General features: G+C 38.4%; 1 protein-coding gene across 3 annotated transcripts in view; it reads right to left on the reverse strand.

The window, feature by feature from the left end:
- NFATC3 (nuclear factor of activated T cells 3) overlaps window positions 1-13,733 on the reverse strand; it is an 86,086-nt gene extending 72,353 nt beyond the window's left edge. For 2 of the 3 annotated variants that reach the window (XM_060788498.2, XM_060788497.2), the window contains exon 1: window positions 13,453-13,700. In XM_060788498.2, coding sequence (XP_060644481.2) covers window positions 13,453-13,609 — 157 coding nt within the window. In that variant the 5' untranslated portion in view covers window positions 13,610-13,700. Of the gene's footprint in view, window positions 1-13,452 lie in introns of all 3 variants that reach the window. The other variant, XM_060788499.2, reaches the window with a different exon arrangement.
- Window positions 13,734-14,168: the final 435 nt, after the last annotated feature.

Below are 14,168 nucleotides of genomic sequence, written 5' to 3' on the forward strand. Positions count from 1 at the left end.
GATTTTTTTCCACTCTTACATTTACTCATTTTTTCCAGCTCTAAACTTTTCACAGTGTCCTGGTTATCTTAAATAAACTTGTTCAGCATAGCAAAATACAGCTATGTGTGTTATCAGATAACATCATATAGCACAAGTTCCCTTTGGAATGCGCCCCATCTAACATGTCAGGTTTTTTGTTTGTTTTTTATGATCAGTCCAGCTTATTTCACTTAGCAACGGCTTTACCCTAAATACCCTGCAAAAACCAGATCCTATCTGATGTTGTAGACTAACCAGGATCAGTCCTAGTTAGTAATTGGATGGGATACCACCAAGGAATCCCAGGTACTGTAAGCATTTCAGTGGAAGAAACTGGCAACACCATCTCTGAGTATTCCTTGCCTTTAAAAAGGCAAGGAATACTATGAAATTCATGGGATCACCATAAGTCAACAGGCAGCTTGAAAGCACATGCATACACACACAAGACAACAGTGTGTAATCTCTATTCTGGCGGCTCCCCAAGAAGGGAATTAAAAATGTACTCAAGGATGATAAGGTAATTGTAGAGAAGCTGGATTAATTCTCTATGTCTGTCTTCACTGTGAAAGACAGATAATATATATGCCTGAACTGATTTATTTCCTAAAAGGTTTGAAAAGGTTAGCCTATAAAGCCCTAAACAGTTCTGGCCCTGCTTATCTGTCTGAACGTATCTCTCCTTATGAACCATCCATGAATTTAAGATCTTCTGGAGAGGCCCTCATCACAGGTTCGGTTGGCAGGGACGAGAGATAGGGCCTTTTCAGTGGTGGCCCCTCGGCTATGGAGTGCCCTTCCCAGAGATATTATATCGGCTCCCACTCTCCTAACATTCCGAAAAAAAGTCAAAACCTGGTTTTGTGAGCAGGCTTTCTCAAATGCAATGTAGCAAATAATTACTTGACCTCGGAACGGCTGGACAATTCCAATCAGATAAAGATTCTGGAAATTAGATACGGAGGATTTGTGTTTTTTGTTTTATTGATTTTATTGTTTATGGAATTTTATGGAAGTTTATATGCTTTTAACTGTATATATTATTGTGGCATCGAATTGTGCCGGATTTGTAAACCGCCCTGAGTCGCCCTCGGGCTGAGAAGGGCGGTATAGAAATATAGTAAGTAAATAAATAAATAACTGAATTCAACAACAAAGAGATGGAACTGAGTGTCACCAGGTCTTGAGAGCACTTATTCATTGGTTGCTAAGTGCAAATATGACCACTCTAACATTGTCCTCAACACAATGGCATTTTTTCAAAAGGGGGGGGGGGTGGATAAAAGAAATTACAGGCAAGGTAGCTAACATCTGTTCCTAGATGGTTCAAAAGTGTTAAAGATAAAATTGCCAAGCATAAAGGATATCTTAGTGAAATGTGTCAACAAGGTTTTCACAAAAATTATGTTTCTGAGCAGAAGTAGGAACTGTGCAGGCCTTCACCTAACTGAACTGCAGCTCTCAGCATACCTCACCACTACCTAAGTTGATTAGGGAAGATGGGAGCTGCAGTTCAACAACATCTGGAAAGCTATAGTGTTTCTACGAATGCTTAAGAGTTCTTTAAGAGTATCAGTGACCATGTGGGCGCAATGTTAAAATTCCATACATTTTTGAGAAAATCCTTTTTTATGAAAACCTGTATAAATTTTGAGTCTATGACAAGATCCCTTATAAGATCAGAAACTATTTAAAAAACAAGAGTAGACTATGAAAAAAAAATGGATGTGTTTTCTGAATGGAGGGATGTATTTCCCAAGGTTCTGTAATGTTCTGTAATCACTGGGTGATATTGGGCAAGTCTCACTCTGACTAGAGCAATGAAGTTTACAGATGACAAAAAATTATTCAGGGACAGCAAAATGCTGCAGAAGGTTATCTCTAATCTGTAGAAACAGGCAACTAAATAGTAAAGTGTGATCCTATGCATTCTCTTCCCATACACCGTTTTTCAATCAGCATTTCAGTTTATGGATATTACATTGCCAACAATCATATGCTTTTAGGAAAATATTTTGAAAACCCAAAGTAACTGCTAGGATTGGACGGCCCCTGAAAAAATATATTGGTATGGTTCTGAGATCAAAAGTTTGTAAATCAATAGAAGGGTTGATTCCATAGGTTTATTTATCAGTCTCATGCTGAGGCCATGTGTAACTACTTCTTTTCTTAACCTCTTGGGAGATGAGCCTGAAACCTATTGACTATAGTATTAATGTATACCCCTGCCACACTCCTCTAAGCTATACATAAACAATGTCCCTAATTACTCTTTACCTCCATATGCATTTGATTGCATTCTAAACTTTCCAGATGTTTGGGTCTTGCACCTTTTCTTTATTGGTTTCCTGATTTCCACTATTTTCACAAGTGTTTTTCCACTGCATAGCATCATGTCTACACATTTGGTACTCAACTATAGGAGGGTGAAAATCTGGAGCCTGAAACTAATAAAGCAAAATGAAACAGTAAAATAATCTATCACTGCAAAAGGAGAAACTACTTCAGGAGCTGCACCTGAACCTCCTATTTGAGGAATATCATCTCTAATTTAATTCTGTGCCATCCTGGGATTTGTAGTTTGGTGAGGCAGCAACCTTTTTTGGCAGTCCCCATAACCCCATAGCACTCAGTCAGTGTAGTTAAAGTGGATTCATTCTACAGCATAGATTCCCCACAAAAATGTATTTGCCATTGCTGAAAGCTTTGGTGTTCTAACACTTTTGTTTTTAAAGAAGGAATTATAAGCATGCAACCACTGTAATTCACACCTTTTTTGGCCAAATTACAAAGAGGACACTTTTTGTCACTGTGCAAAAAATTATTATTATTATTATTATCATCATCATCATCATCATCATCATTATTTCAGGGTTTTGAAAATTGAGGTGCGCATTAGACTCGAGTAAATATGGGTATGTTCCAATGCAAAGGGACCATAGAGTTGCACTGGAGGACCTACAAACGTGTTCCCTCAGATTAAAATTGCTTTTTCTTGATATTTCCCTCTTTTATGAGATCATGTGTCCCTAAGCCCTACAAAAGTAGAGCACCTTCTGTAGTGCAAATGTGAAAAGGTGAGTGAATTACACAACTGGCTGTTACTTAAATTTCAGACAACTACCAACAGATAACTGTTGCTTGGTGCAAATCAGTATCAGACAAGGGTTACAGAAGGTCCAATTTTCAATCAGGTATTAATAAATGGTAAGATCCCTGCTGAAGAGCAAAGAAGTATTGCCATGGACATTAGATGAGAAACAAATATGCAAGTGGGGAACAAGAAATCAATTATGCAGCAAAATGGAAAAAATACATTATACTCGCACCATATATATTTCATATATTCCACTAAACCCACTCTACATATAAACTCCAATGACATAGGTTACATATTAAAAGATAAATAGAATTTACTTCTACAAATTTTTGAACATAATCATAATATTCAGGATTTTTTTTTCATGTGAGGAGCAACTTGAGAAACTGCAAGTCGCTTCTGGTGTGAGAGAACTGACCATCTGCAACGACCTTGCCCAGGGGTCACCCAGATGTTTTACCATACTGTGGGAGGCTTCCCTAATGTCCCCGCATGGGAAGCTGGAGTTGACAGATGGGGGCTCACCCTGGCCCCCAGGTCCGAAGTGCCAGCCTTTTGGTCAGCAGTCCTGTCAGCACAAGGGTTTAACCCATTGTGCCACTGGGGGCTCCAACATTCAGAATGAAACATATGTTTAAAATGAAAATATTATTACTATTAAACATTAAGATTAATCATTTAAAACATGCCTGAACCAAGGTTATTCCTAATGCCATGTGATCTTGGTTTAAATGAATTTTAAAAGTTTCCAATACTCATAGACAGCCTTGCAATTAAGAGGAAAAGAAATATCACTCCCATCTTTTACTTGCTACTTGTCTATACGTGTTAGCAATTTGTACTACATCAGTCCAAATAGCAGAGTCAGCTTGAGATGACTTCCGTGTTGCACTGTTATGTGTTTCTGTGTCTTTAAATCATCTGTCAACTTATTACAACCCTATGAATTTCATAGGGTTTCTAAACAAATAATATTCAGAGACAGTTTTGCCAGTTCCTTCCTCTGACAGTCTCCTATCCAAATACTTACCAGGGCTGCCCCTGCTTAGTTCCAGAATTAGACATGATCTGGTGTCATTAGGCTTTTTATCTGAGGAGTTTTACTAATAGGCAGCCAGATAAGTGGCTATGTGTAAGCCTACTTAAGCTTAAATAGCACAGAAATGGGAGGATAGGGTGGAGCCTGCCCGGTTTGCCATGCTGAACCAGTTAATCTGAAAAAACAGAACACTTGTCAACAAAAGTTTCAGTGTTCACTTCTGATATTTATTTTTAATTGAAATAAAATTATTTTCTGAGTTGGTATTTTAGAATCACACATTATTCAAGCTCCGGAGAAAATTGCTAAAAAAAAAAAGCAAACAAAGGTGGTATTTAATTTTTAAACACAAATTGTTATAAGGTTCTAACATGATCCCATATATGCCTGATCAGAAATAAGTCCCACTAAATTCTAATAGTTTCACTTCAAGATAATGTTGAAACAGAATTTCAGCCTAATAGATGCACTAATAAGTGAACTATATTATCCTTTTGATCGAGATATGTAATAAAAAGCTTTGAATTCCTGTACACAACAGAGGAAATTCCATTTAACTAACAGGTTGCAATTTTTAAAAGTTGCTTCTTTTGTTGTTAACTATTAACATTTGTGCAATAAACATGTAACTAATTTGTGTCACTGAAGAAGTATGAATAAAGTTTGAGGTAGGACTTCCTAACAGTACTAGCACCTTACATGTTTTAGGACCCTAAATTTTTAATGGTTCCTGTTCAAATATGGCTTTTTTCGTGCAGAAATTCAGTTAAAATAGATAAATGCAAAGATGAATGGAAATGACTACTCTGATTACATAAGGAAAGTACAGAAACAAGAACTTGCAAGTATTTCTATATGTTTCGATTTTTAAACATTACTTAAGAAAAACAAGTGCTGTACTTGTTTTTCCAGGGAAGAGCAAGGTCTGTTGCTGTACATTTTGAGTTCTGGGTAAACACTTGATTCAGGAACACAGATCAACTTTCAATTTTACATCAAGTCATTTACTGAGGTGAAACAATCTGAAATTATTTTAATTCAAGATCAACAGTAAGACAAAAACCCAATATATTTGCATCTGCTTTCCCAGTATTCATCCAAAACTATTTAGTATTTATCAGAATCTGAAACAGAATCAAACATTTTATAAAGTCCTTCTGTGACCTTTATTTAAAGCTGCACTGCAGAAAGTGGTAGAATATTCTGCCACTCTCATATTATTTGCCTGAAACAACATTTTGGTGCAGATTACACAAACTATCCAAAATACTTTATAGTAAGACAACTTCATTAAAAGTGGTAGAAATTTGTGTACTACCAGAACAAAACAAAGTTGATTTAAGAAATATTTTATTTGTATTCAGAACTATCAACCAAGTTGTCTCAAAGGCACATCATCTTAAAGAAATTCTCTAATAAAATATTGAAAATTACAGTTCTTTCCCTCGCTCTTTCCCGATAGAAAACACACTGCTATGCTGTCTTTCTTACTAAGAGGTAGGACTACAACAAACAATATGCTGAATTTGTTTATCTTATTATTATTATTATTATTATATTTATATCCCACTTTTTCTCTCTTTACGGACACTCAAAGCAGTTCACAACTAAAGCATTGCAATACAACTTCAAATATACAAGTATTAAAACAGTATTCAATATCATTAAAACCATATAAAATCACAGCAGCCCCTGACGATCATAAAAACCTAATGCACTTCAGGATTGCTCTTTTCAGGATATGTAACATCTAGACCAGGGGTCCTCAAACTAAGGCCCGGGGGCCAGATATGGTCCTCCAAGGTCAATTACCTGGTCCTCGCTCATGGTCAACCTAAGTCTGAAATGAGTTGAAAGCACACAACAACAACAACAATCTTATCTCATCAGCCAAAAGCAGGCCCAAACTTCCCATTGAAATACCAATAACATTGTATTTGTTTAAATTGTTCTTCATTTTAATTATTGTATTGTTTTTAAGTGGGGTTTTTTTTGCACTACAAATAAGATATGTGCAGTGTACATATTAATTCATTCATGCTTTTTTCAAATTATAATCTGGCCCTCTAACAGTTTGAGGGACTGTGACCTGGCCCTCTCTTTAAAAAGTTTGAGGACCCCTGATCTAGACTGTTATGGGGGAAAACTATTAATTGGGGGCCATAGATTAATTTGGCATCTATATAATTTTAATTCACATCCCTGTCAACATTACTTTCTCAAAAGCCACCCCCCCCCAAATCCTCACAAATCATTTAGTCCCAAAAAGACAAATTAAAACCCACCACTCCATTTCTACAATGCAGCGAGGTTATTTGGCAACAGTCAATATGTGTTCAGTTTCTCTAGTAGAAAATGCTGCTGCTTTGTTGTTTTTGTACAGAAAAGCACATATACTGATTTTAAAAAGACAGTCCTCCTATCCAATACTTTTCATTAGTTATATCCACCTCCAGGCATGTAGCCGAGGGGGGGGGGGGAGCTTGAGGGGCTTCAGCCCACCCCCACCCCCGAAATTCTCATGGTGGTCTGCGAAAAGGCCTTACTGGTACATTATTTAAACTGTTATGTTTATCCATATGATGATCTGATCACCATGCTCAATATATCTCATATGCATGGGGGTATTGGGGTAACGATACAAAAGGTTTGCTAGGGTAGACCGTCTTTCACTCAGACTCAGCCCCCCCCCCCCCAATCAAAATCCTGGCTACGGGCCTGTCCACCTCTGACAAACTAACTAAATAACATCAGCACCCCGTCTGTTACCTCTGTCCTTAAAAACCCCCAAAAATAAATGCCTTCAGTCACAACCAAGTAATCAATACTTCAGAAATGTATCTATCACACAAGAAAATGACAGCCTGAATGCAAGTAAGTTCCTAATTTTGAGGCATCCATTTCCATATATGATCTGACATCAGTCTACAAAAGTACTGTCATAATACATACATGTGGGGCAAGGAGAGCCAGCTAAGTTTACTAGAGCAATGAAGCCTTATGCTGGACACTTTGCTTCAACACTGCAAGATCCCTCACAACACCCCTTGTGCCAGGGTAGTTCAGATGCAGCACCCAAGCAGAGTGCTATTCTTATCACCTTTCTCGGGTTCAGCCTGCCACCTGACTGTCATTAAATAAGCTAGCAACCTCCATTCAACACTGAGAACTCATACAGCGTAGTAGTAAATGGTGTTTTACATGCACAAAGGTGCTAAATTCAATCCTGCTCAGCTAAACGGATCTCAGATGACAAGGCTGAAAAAAAAACCTGGTCTGAGATTTTGGACAGTCATTAAGAGTCAGAGTTGAACCAGTGCTTTGACAGAGTATATATGAAAGTTATCTCCCTATGTTAAGACCAAGACATTGACTAACAAGTTCAAAGATCGTTCTTAGCAACATCCACATTCTCCATATTATGAAAAGTTCAGAAATCCCATTTATCCTCTCTTTTTTTGGTGTGAATCAAGAATACTCTCCACTCAACTTGTGCAATCATTACACATATTGCAAGCAAGTTTATTTCCCCCTATCTGTCACAAACCATTTGTGGAAAAGGAGAGCAGGAGTGTGGAGGAGGACACTCAGAAATTTAAAAATAATTGTACTTGGTACTATAGTTGCCACAACAGCATAAATGCATGACTTTCTTGGGAATATTTTTAAACCCATAAACAAGTTAACTAAACCCAGCCTCAGGGGAACTATAAAACATATGGTGAGTATTTTAATCATAGCAGTGCTTCCAATGGAGGATATATATAGCATTCCAAGCTGCCATATGTCCCAATCCATGCAAGATTATGAAACAGGGTCCTTCTAGGTGCAATGGGATATATTCCCGTGCAAACATGCTAACACGTACCACAACCACAGAGTATGTTTCCCTGCATGTAAGTCAACAAACCAAACCTCTCTGGGTATTGCAGGCACGTCACCATACAGCCAAATGCTACTACCCACATTCACCCTAGAAGAAAATCTACCAGGAACTGACACACTCACATCTAAATGGGAAACAAGGCAGTGAAACAAATGGGATTTAACTGGCCAGCAAAACATCTTCCAGCGCTTCTGTAACAGAGCAGCATGAGGTTTACACCAGTGGATACTGTCTTGAATCTGGGTTCAGTAACTACTGAATTTAAGCACAGATTGAGTATCCCTTACTTGGGACCAGAAGGGATTTGGATTTCAGGTCCCGTCCCCCCCCCCCCCCCACCTCAAGATTTTGGAATACAGACAGACCCAGAGTTATAAATATCCAACTTACAAACTAGTCCTGGTTAAGAACGCAAGTGAGACAATAGATAGTGAAAGAAATCTACCTCTCGGAAGAGAAATTCACTCCTGAAGGAGTTCTTTATCATGGAGAAAAGAAATTTCCACTGCAGCTTTAGCACCAATCCTTGTTTCCACAAGAAGCCACTTTTTTCAGAATCCAATTCTCACAGGGACAGAAAGTGAAGGAAAATCTCCTGAAGAGGGGCGCAGACAGCAAAGCAAACACCCCAGGGGTGTTAACTCAAACCTATGCTATTCAAAGCTTAAAAAGATATATTGGCTCAAGATAGACTTTTAAAATGCACCCGTTATGACTTACAAACAAATTAAAAACAAACCTACAGAACTGATCTTGTTCATAACCTGGGGACTGCCTGTACCTATATTTGTCCATACAAGCATCTTGGCAACTGGACCCAAGTTTAAAGATGAAATTCATTTACATTTCATATATACCTAACATATCTATCATGAAGGTACTTTTATACAATTATTTTAAATAATTTTGTGCACAAAACAAAGTTTGGGTGCACTGAACCCTCAGAAAATAAAGTTGGTACTATCTTAGCCATTTGGGCAATTCAGGATTTCCTGATAAAGGATGCTCAAACTGTGTCATAATTGGGTATTTGGGTTTGCTTACCATTTATTAAACTGATACAATTCCTTATGGTAATTTCTTCCTAGAGGATGTTTTTGTTATTTATTTATTTATTTTATTTATTTATTTACGATACTTATATCCTGCCTTTCTCAACCCCGATGGCGACTCAAGGCAACCATACAAAGGCAACTAATCAATGCCGCATGTGTACATACATCAAAGAATCAACAAAACATTAAAATCAACTAATTAAAACATAATATTAAAACAACCATTAAAATCACATCGTCCAGGTCATATTCCAAGGCCAGTTCGGGTCATCATTAAAATCAATTTACAACCTCTTACTGCCTCGCTCCCATTATTGACCAAAAGCCGGATCCCAGAGCCAAGTTTTTAGGGTTTTTTTCTGAAGACCTGGAGGGAGGAGGCTAATATAATTTTACTGGGGAGGGAGTTCCATAGATGAGGGGCCACCATTGAGAAGACCCTGTCTCTCGTCCCCACCTCTCGCGTTTGCGAAAGGGGTGGGACTGAGAGCAGGGCCTCCCCTGACAATCTTAGCTCTGAGGTGGATAATAGAGGGAGATACATTTGTTGGATAATAGAGAGGATACATTCGGACAGGTAAGCTGGGCTGAAACCGTTTAGGACTTTATATACTAAAGCAGTGGTTCTCAACCTGGGGTCCCCAGATGTTTTTGGCCTACAACTCCCAGAAATCCCAGCCAGTTTACCAGCTTTTAGGATTTCTGGGAGTTGAAGGCCAAAAACATCTGGGAACCCCAGGTTGAGAACCACTGTATTAAAGCCAGCACTTTGAATTGTGCTCGGTAGCAGACTGGCAGCCAGTGGAGCTGACGCAACAGGAGGGATGTCCTCTTTGTGTACACTGCTCTGGTGAACAGCCTGGCTGCTGCCTGTTGAACCATTTGAAGCTTCCAAACAGTCTTCAAAAGCAACACCATGTAGAGTTATCCAATTAAACATCTAAATCTAGCACTGTTTAATTATGCTGGCCTATTGACTATAGCTTGATAAGCATTGTTTAACATTTACTGTTAGCCGCCTAGAGTCCCTATAGTAGAAGAAAGGTAGGATAAAAATAAAAGTCAACTAATAAATCGCAAATAATAAAAATTTAAAAACCCAATTTTATCTTCCAATAACAACATGACTCTCCTACTACCAACCTGATCCCTACAACAAGCCTGCAAAGTAGTGGGCTACGAAAGGTGCATCTACACTGTAGAATGAAGAAGAGCAAACTACAGACCACCTATTACAATGCATCCTAAGCCTTGCCACATGCACAACCTTCTTATAGCAACACCAGAGGCACTCCAAGACGAACTTTATTTTTCTACCCTGCCTCCATCTCCCCGAAAAGACTTGGGGCGGCTTACATGAGGCCAAGCCCAAGGCAGAGTACAATTAAAAGCAAAGCAAAACAAATTAGAATTTAAAAAGCATAAAACGGCATAACAATAATAGACAAGCAACAAAAGACTAAGTTTAAAGGGGGGGGGGGGAGTCCAATATACAAACTCATTAAGGCATAATTGGTTCAGTAGGGTGAATGGAAACATATAACAGTATAGGAAATATGAAAACAGAGTGATTCAAGAAGATCACAGTCAATTCAGTTTAACTTACAAGATCTAAATAGTAATGTAATATAGGAATTCAGTCTGACTGATGATTCAGGTCATGATACAAGTAGTATGTCATAGGAGTTATCAGTTGAAGGCATGACAAAACATCCATGTCTTTAATTCCTTATGGCAAAGCTACTAATCAAAGGATATTTAGTATAATGCAAAGTGTTTTAACCTTGTTTGTGTTTTTAAATACATTACAATTGTACCTTCGTTTCGTTTTTGATACAATAAATAAATACAAATACTCCAGAATGAATACTATTTATATACCGAGGAATCCTGGGAGCTGTAGATTGATGAGGGACCAGTCCTTTTTGGGCAGAAAAGGCCAAAAGAAGCCTTGAAAAAACTACAACTCCCAGGATTCCAAAGCATTCTGTCACAGCAGGAATGAGTAGCATCAAAACCCCATTCATTCTACAGTGTAGGTGCACCTACTGTCATTAAGGAATACAGTTCAACGCCTTTTTAACTGGCTTCTTCTGGGTGGGAGATGCACTTTGATGCTACAGATCACAACAGAGTGCTTAGAAAGCAGCTTATATTATATTGATCCAACTTACAGTGACTCACAAGCACTAAAGCAAGCGTTGGGCAAGCTTGGGCCCTCCAGGTGTTTTGGACATCAACTCTCATAATTCCTAACAGCCGCATTAGTATTATATTGCATTACATTATAATATGAGAAATATATGTATGTACAATATATTATATTACATTATATTATTAGCATAGCACAGGAGACAAGTATAAAGCAGGCGTTGGGCAAGCTTGGGCCCTCCAGGTGTTTTGGACTTCAATTGTGGGAGTTGAAGTCCAAAACGTCTGGAGGGCCGAACTTTGCCCATTAGTGGTGTAGACGCACCCTATATTGGGATTTTACTTCCATCCCCAGAAGGCATTGTACATACATATATTTATATTATAATGTAATGCAATATAATATTAATATGACACTATAATTATATATTTATATTACATGTAACATTACTAATAATATTACAACATAATGGTATAGTACAATATAGTAATATTTAATACTGATATTGTACTATAATAATAATATAATATATTGTACGTATATAGTGTATATCTTGTAAGATGCCCTGAGTCCCTTTCTAAATAAATTATTTATTTAACATTACTAATAATATTACAATATAATAGTATAGTACAATATAGTAATATTTAATACTGATATTGTACTATAATAATAATATAATATAGTGTACGTATATATATATATCTTGTAAGCGGCTCTGAGTCGCCTTTAAATAAATTATTTATTTAACATTACTAATAATATTACAATATAATAGTATAGTATAATATAGTAATATTTACTACTGATATTGTACTATAATAATAATAATAATAATAATAATATAATATATTGTAAAGGTAAAGGTAAAGGTTATCCCCTGACATTAAGTCCAGTCATGTCTGACTCTGGGGTGTGGTGCTCATCTCAATTTCTAAGCCAAAGAGCCAGCGTTGTCCATAGACACCTCCAGGGTCATGTGGCTAGCATGACCGCATGGAGCGCCGTTACCTTCCCGCCAGAGCGGTACCTATTGATCTACTCACATTTGCATGTTTTGGAACTGCTAGGTTGGCAGAAGCTAGGGCTGACAGCGGAAGCTCACGCCGCTCCCTGGAATCGAACCTGCGACCTTTTGGTCAACAAGCTCAGCAGCTCAGTGCTTTAACCCACTGCGCCACCGGGAGGGGGGGGGGCTATAATATATTGTACGTATATATATATCTTTTAAGCTGCTCTGAGTCCCCTTCTAAATAAATTTATTTAACATTACTAACATTACTAATAATATTACAATATAATGGTATAGTACAATATAGTAATATTTAATACTGACATTGTACTATAATATAATATATTGTATGTATATATATCTTGTAAGCCGCTCTAAGTTGCCTTTTCATAAATTATTTATTTAACATTACTGATAATATAATATATTGTATGTATATATATCTTGTAAGCTGCTCTGAGTCCCCTTCTAAATAAATTATTTATTTAACATTACTAATAATATTACAATATAATGGTATAGTACAATATAGTAATATTTAATACTGATATTGTACTATAATAATAATATAATGTATTATATGTATATATATCTTGTAAGCCGCTCTGAGTCGCCTTCTAAATAAATTATTTATTTAACATTACTAATAATATTACTATATAATGGTATAGTACAATATAGTAATATTTAATACTAATATTGTATATATATATATCTTGTAAGCTGCTGTGAGTCCCCTTCTAAATAAATTATTTAACATTACAACATAATCGTATAGTACAATAGAGTAATATTTAATACTGATACTGTACAATAATAATAATAATATAATATATTGTACGTATATAGATTTTGTAAGCCGCTGAGTCGCCTTCTAAATGATTTATTTATTTAACATTACTAAGTCACCTTTAAATATTTATTTAACATTACTAATAATATAATATATTGTATGTATATATATCTTGTAAGCCGCTCTGAGTCCCCTTCTAAATAAATAATTTATTTATTTATAAATAAGTAAATCAATAAATAGTTTGGCCCTACTTTTAAAGTTTGGGCGCCCCCTTCACTGCTGTGACTCTGGAGTCCTTGGGAGTTGTAGTCCTTCAAGGACTTCCCCCCAAACTACAAGTCCCAGGGGCGCTAAGGCCACCGGACAGGCGAGCTGCCCCTTCCAGGCGCACCTGCTGCTGCTGTGGCTGAGGTAGGCCCAAGCGGCGTGGTGGTGGTGCTGGGAGGCGGTCCCGGCTGCTGCTGCTGCCGCCCGCCGTCCTCCTCCCCGAAGATGAGCCTGAAGTCGAGCTCGTCGTTGGCGCCGCTTTCGCAGTTTGCCGCCGTCATCGGTGGGGGAAGCCCGGGACCCCGCCTGAGGCGAGGCGAGGCGGCGGAGACGGCGCGGGAGGGGAAGAGAGAACCTTCTCCGTCGCCGCCGTCGTCGCCGTCTCCTCAGCGCCTCAGCCGCCGCCTGTCACTCACAGGCGACGCCACGCCCCTTTCCCCGGCGAGCCCTCATTGGACCCTGCTGGCCCCGCCCCGTTTTGAGAAGAACGCCCCGCCCAGAATTCTCCTCCTCCCGCTAGAAGTAAAAGTAAGGACGCTCTCAGAGCGCATGTGCGTCCCTGCTGGCTCCGCCCCCTTTGGGGATTTACGCCCCGCCTACAAATCTCTCGCGGGAGGGAGTAGAGGTAAGGATTGAGCCTAGTGGCCCCGCCTCGTTTTGAGAATTCTCCCGTTGAAGAGAGTAATAGGACGCTCTCAGGGCGCATGCGCTTAGTGGCCACGCCCCGTTTTGAGAATTACGCCCCGCCCAGAATTCTCTCGCTGGAGGAATAAAAGTCCGCACTAAGAGCGCATGCGCTTAGTGGCCACGCCCCTTTTTGAGAATTACGCCCCGCCCAGA

This window comes from Anolis sagrei, chromosome 8 (assembly GCF_037176765.1).
Source record: "Anolis sagrei isolate rAnoSag1 chromosome 8, rAnoSag1.mat, whole genome shotgun sequence".
Classification (NCBI taxonomy): Eukaryota; Metazoa; Chordata; class Lepidosauria; order Squamata; family Dactyloidae; genus Anolis; species Anolis sagrei.